At 46.7% G+C, this 6,793-nt stretch overlaps 2 protein-coding genes across 2 annotated transcripts in view; one reads left to right on the top strand and one right to left on the bottom strand.

Annotated features, from left to right (window-relative positions):
• Positions 1–233: 233 nt before the first annotated feature.
• On the bottom strand, positions 234–6,194 carry MPV17L (MPV17 mitochondrial inner membrane protein like; the record flags this gene model as incomplete). Its single annotated transcript, XM_079952458.1, has 4 exons — positions 5,412–6,194; positions 3,980–4,050; positions 1,603–1,632; positions 234–413 (listed from the first exon to the last, which is right to left on the bottom strand). Exons 1-4 carry the CDS (start codon positions 5,716–5,718, stop codon positions 234–236), a joined length of 588 nt encoding a protein of 195 aa, XP_079808584.1. The 5' UTR covers positions 5,719–6,194.
• PDXDC1 (pyridoxal dependent decarboxylase domain containing 1) overlaps positions 776–6,793 on the top strand; it is a 49,164-nt gene continuing 43,146 nt past the window's right edge. The window contains exon 1 of the mRNA XM_079952378.1: positions 776–992. The gene's annotated coding sequence lies outside the window, so the exon portion shown is untranslated. The remainder of the gene's footprint in view (positions 993–6,793) is intronic.

Genomic DNA, 6,793 nt, shown 5'->3' with positions numbered 1-6,793 from the left:
TAAAATTAAGGGGCCTAAGTTAGTCATGCCCAATAATTGGCTACAACCCGAAAAGTTAGCTAAGTGCATTCCTACAGCAATAAGGTACCATTTCGTAAATGCTCAAGTTTGTTCACTTTGAGTTCTACCTTCATACATACTCTCACCACCCCCTAAAGAAATGCAGCTGGCATCTGCCAACGCAACTCGCTGCCTCCCTGACAGGTGAGGGATGCTTTGAACTGGCAATATATTTATTTCCCTGGCGGCATCTCGTCCGTGTCAGGTTTCTTGCCTCGGAACAACAAGAAAACTGATTTTGCAGTTCCATCACCGCTTTGTTGGGAAAAGCACAGGAAAGTTGCCCAGATAAAACCACACAGGCCAGTGTACGCTGTCCTCCAATGCACCGGAACCAGGCTGAAGTTGGAAAGCTATTTGGGGGAAAGAAAAAAGAAAAACAGAAAGAAACCGAGTTAAACGCACCAAAGAAATATCAGAGCCTTCACCTTATCATCTTTGTTGCAGGTCCAACTTGCTGCAAAATGAGCTCTAGGATTTTACTGTAGTTAAAAACTATGGTACTTCAATCTGGTGTTCTAAAAGCTTTGAAAAGGGAAACAGAATGGCGGTAAGCCAAGGAGAATTTATTTATGTTGGTCTCTTTGATGGATGGGCCTTGGGCCAGCCTCCTGGTGACCAAGAAACCAATCAGAGCTGGAGCGTCATTCAATCAGGAGGGAGTGGAGAGCTGTAACTTGACAGTTAAACTGTCAGATAGGGCTTAACTGTCAGAGTGGATATAGGGCTTAACTATAGGATAGGGCTTGGAAAGTGATGAGATAGTAATCAGTTTAGAGCCCAGTTATGGTCAAATTGGCAGCTAGCTAGGCAGGGCATCCCAGATTGTTTTCTAAGGGCAATGTAAAGATTCTAGAAAGGGTTGGGACTGTTTTACTTGTAGTGCAAGACCAATAACTATTCTAGAGAGAGGTTTAAATTATGAGCTTTAAGTACGTTTTTAACTATATCTGCAAATAGGTTTTTTACTGAAACAAAGTATTGGGCCTTATCAGAGTGACCACTAAGCTACAGCCTGCCTTGTGTGTTTAAATAAAATTCCGGTTTTGTTTACAAATTGCCTCAAAACAGGTTTTCCCTTCCCATGTGGGAAAAAATCCTTGCTGCTGGATATAATAGCAGATGTCTCAAGTGTTACTGACAAGGTGAGTCTTAATTTTAAAGAACCGAAATCGGGTCATGAGGTAACCCATAAGGGTTACCTTATCAAGGGGTGGCTGCCACAGTCAGGGCCAGCCGACCCATGAGGCTAGGAGAGGCAGCCGCCTCAGGCGGCAGGATCCACGGGAACAGCAGATCCAGCATCCAAGGAATGCATCTTCTGCTGCTGAAATAACAGGGACAGCTGAATTTTCAAAGGGGACACAGATAGGAGGTTTCTGGCTGCTCAACAACCCCAGACACCGGAACTAGAGATATGGGGATGTGGTGAAGAATGCATCAGGGCAATCTTCTGGCTGTGTTGATGAGCACATTGTTGTAGCTGCTGCTGTTATCTTCGTCGTGAGTTTCTAAGGAGGTGGAAGGCAAATTTAAACTCACCTGCACAAAAGGCCAGTACATCAGCCCAGTCTGAAACAAAAGCAAAATATATTTAAAGTAGTTAATTGAGAGGGGAAAGTACCACAAAAAGCCATCAAAATAGATGAGAGTTACCAATGTAAACACATTGTCAAAATAACTGGTCTTGGAATCGTCAGTGGAAGAAACTCCCATGAGACTCTCCTTCCTTCGAGGTTTTTAAGCAGAGGTTGGATGGCCATCTGTCATGGATGCTTTAGCCGAGATACCTGCAAAGCAGGGGGTTGGACTAGATGACCCTTGGGTCCCTTCCAGCTCTAAGATTCTATGATTATAGATTATCTTGGCAGCACAAATAGTAATTGCAATGGAAAACACCCAAAAATCTCATGCTGCATGCTTGGTACTGCTTACTCTGAGATATACTGGAGAAAGCCACGCATAATTTGAGATTTCAACAAGACTAGAACCTCCAGACACCTTTTACATGGTTTGGCATTCCTTTATGACATATACAGCGGAACCATCATTTTCAAGGTAACCCTCGTCACAAGCCCAGCAAATCTGGAACTAAACTTGATGACCTGATAGTGTTGATAGTCTTTATTTGTACTTTGTTATTTTAACTCGTGTGCAACTATTCATTCCATGTGCCTATTTTATAGTTTTGTTTTCCATCTTCTAATTTTCATCTGTTGTGAACATTGTTCTCTCTGTTTGCTGTACGTCATAAAATGAAATAACAACAACATAGATGGGTGGAATTCAATGCTGTGCTAAGTTAAAGTCCCTTAGTGGTGTACTAGCTGTGCTAGCAGAATGGCTCTCATAAAAAAGGCCAAGAAGCCAACATGATTCTTGTGGCTGGTTATGGTAGCCTGGCTATTTCCTGCAAAAATCAGCTTCTGCTAGTGCCACTGTTACATTGGATATCATATTGCGCAACCCAAAGAAGGTCCCCTAATTCCCCTCAGAGAACTACAATTCCCAGAGTTCCCTGGGAAGAGGGATGGATTGTTAAAGCACAGATGGCGGCTGTGAACAGGGAACACGGTCTCCTCACAACTCTCAGCACCCTTAACAAACTACAGTTCCCAGGATCCTTTGGGGAAAGTCATGACTGTTTAAAGTGGTATGGTCCTGCTTTATTTAAATGTATAGTGCAGTTGGGGCCTGTCACAAGCAGGAAGGTGGATAATCCTCAAACTGCCACTTTAAGAACCCCAGAGAGATTGAGAACAACAAGCACAGCATAGTGGGCTGCAAAAATTATTTGATACCTGATATACTCGCACATTTGCCAGATTGGCAAACAAAGGTATAGAGGAACAAATGCTTCCTTCAACCACAGAGGACAAATGCCTCTGAACAACCATATTTATTTCATACAACCTGCAAAACTCTTTTCTTCCTTGCTCTCATAATACCGTTTCTGAGCGTTACATAAATGCACGCTTGATGTAAGAGCTGAAATGCAGACTGGTTATGAACAATGTCATAACCACAAAAGCAAGGGCTGTGCGGAGGTACAGCCACACCTTGCATGCTCAGCTTTCATTAAAAAGAAAAAGGCAAGCCTCCAGCCGTTGCAGTTGTGGAGATACAAGGGAAAGCATACAGGCAATATTCTATGAAATTGCTTACTAATACATAAATGCATTTCTCCCTTACAATGTCCTGAGTTGCTAGGGAGAGCAAGCAATTCAAGATGCTCTTGTTTACCTGTTTTTAAAAAATGTGTTTATATATGAACAACTTTCAATGTATCTTTCTGCCCCCATTTATGTTCTGGGTCTTCTGCACTGATTCTCTCCATACAACCCTGCCCACATATCTACTGGCTGGGCCTCTTCATCACAAAATGTAATGCTTATGACCCCAGTAAGTCTTTGCAGACTTACAGCAACTGGTTTGTGTCCTTAAAAACACGTTTCTAGTCCTTGCAGCTGTGAAAACTGGCTTGTATGCAAGTGGACAGTACTTGGTGAAATCTCAAATGGCAAAAGGATGAGGGGAAAGTTCCAGTGGTCAGCTCTGGGACCAAGGATCTTACCTATCTCCTTGCCCCTCACTACAAAAGCAGGATGCATTCTGCATGTAATGTGTGCATAATTTGAGGGATGGGAAGAGGGCCAGACAGCCAGAACCACCACTGTAAGTTGAGTTTCTTTTTTTCTCCTCCCTAAAGTATTCCCCTTTTTCTTCATGTGTCATGTCTTTTGATGATGAGTCTGAGGGCAGGTAAAGCCCAATAAATAATTTTTGGAAGTCACTCCAAGTGCCTTTTTGGCTAAAGGCTGGGTTATAAATGCTGTAAGTAAGTAAATAAGTAAAAAGGTGTGCATACTTGTAAGGTGTGTGTGGTAATGGGACCATGTTCAATGCAGCATTCACTTACCTTATAGGTATTCCAAAATTTATCCCTGCAGTCGGCAAAGACATCCTCTTTCCCCTGGAGTATACTCATGCCTGGTCACAAAATGTTTAAGGAAAGTCAGAATACAAGTAAAATCTACTAGAAATTCATTTACACAGCATTTTATACTATGCCACACACTTCTGCTTCACTAACCATTTCCTTCTGAATGCATCCTGAATAGCATGTTTGTCTTGCCATAAAATATGTATCTTGTGATCTCTTGAATTATTATTATTTTTAATGCATGGCTTCATGTTAAAGTCACATCTTGAACTTGTCAATTCTAACCTAATTACTTGAATTAGTTGCTTCCTGTCCCCCACCCATTTCTTTTTTTAAAAAACCTCACATAGGAACACAAGAATCTGCCCAAGTCAGATCCTTGGTCCACCTAGCCCAGTATTTTTTACACTGGCTTGCAGCAGCTGTCCAACATTTCAGAAAGAGATGTCAGGGACTGAAGCTGGGATGTTTGAAGGCAAAGCAGATGCTGTACCAGTGAGCTGCGGCCTTACTCCCTAACATAGGAACCTGCCTTAGGTCCACTGAGCCTTGGTCCACCGAGCTCAATCTTGTCTACACAGGCTGGCAGCTGCTGGAGCCTTAATCCAGTGCCTTGGACCATTCATCCATGCTACTGAGAATGGTAATTTACGGTATCTGTCTCCTTGGCTACAACCAGCAAGTCTGTACCGGCTGCAGCTGATATGAGTCATAGTCCAAACTCAGTGCACATGAAGAGCCAGTGTAGTGGTTATAGAGTAGTGGACTAGGACCCCGGAATACCAGGGTTCAAATGCCTTCTCGGAGCTCACAGGGTGCCTAACCAACCAACCTACCTACCTATCTCACAGGATTATTGTGGGGATTGAATGAGGAGCAGAGAGAACCATGTATGGCACCTTGAGCTCCTTGGAGGAGGAAAAAGGTGCGCTAGAAATGCAATAAAGCAATACAACACCAGCGTAACCAGGTCGGGCAAGGATGCTTTTGAGTGCTCCGTCAGGGCTGAGTTTAGGTTTGATGAGGCCCTAAACTACTGAAGGTAATGGAGCCCTTTATATGTCCAGCTGTCCTTTGTCAACGACAAATTGTTGCTGGTTTTTGTGTTGAATATATGCTACTGTATATGGTAATTTACGGACCTAATGGGTATCTAAAGCCATTTGCACATAACAAAATATGTATTTTATCAAAGCAATTGTTGAACTGAAATACAATTAAGAAGAAGTATATTAATAGTGAAATTTGGGGGGGGTGCAAGATAGTGGGACCCTAACCTATAGCTTGTTTAGCTTATACGTAAATCCAGCGCTGGCTGGCTCCCTGCACTCTGCGTGCGCTCAGAGGCACAGCTGCCATTTCCGGACCTGGCCCCCTTCGTCCTCCCCCCTCTCGCGGCCTCACTCACCGGTGTAGAAGGCGAGCACGGCGATGGGCGCGCCCATGAGCTGGTCGCACAGCACTTTGGCCAGCACGGCGCCGGGCGCCCGGCCGGGCAGCAGCCTCTCCAGCGCCCTCAGCCACACGTAGTTGAAGTTGCCGTGGAAGGAGAGCGCCACCAGCGCCACGTGCCGCGTCTGCGCCCAGTCCGCGCTTTGGCCCGGCCGGCGCCGGAGCCGCTGCTGCGCCGCGTCGCCCGCCGCGAAGAGGCTCCCGTAGAGCGCCACGTTGCACAGCCAGGGCGATCGCCGCACCAGGCGGCCCAGCAGGGCCATCGCTCGCCCGGCTCGGGGTTCAAGGAAGCCGGCCGGCTCGCATCGCCGCCGGCTCCCTCGCCCTTGCAGCTCCTGCTCCTCCTCCTTCGCCGGAGGGAGACGCCTCAGTCCCTGCCTCCTTCCCCCCCTTCGCAGTAGGCGCGCACGGCCGCTTCCTCGCCGCCACCCCCGTTTTTTGGCCAGGGGATCAGGTTCCCCGCCAAACAACAACCCTGCGGGGTAGGTTATGCCGAGATACTGGTGCTACTGGTCCAAGATCATCCCGATTGCTGCTTCACAGCTATGTGAAAATGGGGACCCAGGTTCCTCACTCGCCACGCGTACTAAATAGCTGTCAACCTTCAGATTTGAAAATAAGGGATCAGCAGCCTCGCCTGTCCCGGGGACAGTCTACGGGATATCTAACAATCCAGGATAGCAGCGGGAAACGGCGCTGGAATAAGGGAATTCCCCGCAAAAAAAGGAAGGTTGACAGCTATGGCTTCTCACTATATAGAAGGGTCTGGTGACTTCTGTTTCAGTGTATCTGAAGAAGTGTGCATACACACGAAAGCTCATACCAAGAACTAACTTAGTTGGTCTTTACTTGGGACGCAGGTGGCGCTGTGGGTTAAAGCCTCAGCGCCTAGGACTTGCCGATCGAAAGGTCGGCGGTTCGAATCCCTGCGGCGGGGTGCGCTCTTCGAAAGCACCTCTGGGTGCAAGTAGATAAATAGGGACCGCTTACCAGCGGGAAGGTAAACGGCGTTTCCGTGTGCGGCTCTGGCTCGCCAGAGCAGCGATGTCACGCTGGCCACGTGACCCGGAAGTGTCTCCGGACAGCGCTGGCCCCTGGCCTCTTAAGTGAGATGGGCGCACAACCCCAGAGTCTGTCAAGACTGGCCCGTACGGGCAGGGGTACCTTTACCTTTACCTTTTTAAGGTGCTACTGGAAGGAATTTTTTTATTTTGTTTTGACTATGGCAGACCAACACGGCTACCTATCTGTAACTGGAGCTATGGCGTAGTTATGGCACACTGACCCACCCAGCTCCTTGCACCCTGCAGAGGGGTGCGCGCCCAAATATGCACCATG

This window comes from Podarcis cretensis (genome assembly GCF_951804945.1).
Source record: "Podarcis cretensis genome assembly, chromosome: 14".
Classification (NCBI taxonomy): Eukaryota; Metazoa; Chordata; class Lepidosauria; order Squamata; family Lacertidae; genus Podarcis; species Podarcis cretensis.
The sequence above is the reverse complement of the archived record's forward strand: the minus strand, read 5'-3'. Positions and strand labels throughout refer to the sequence as shown.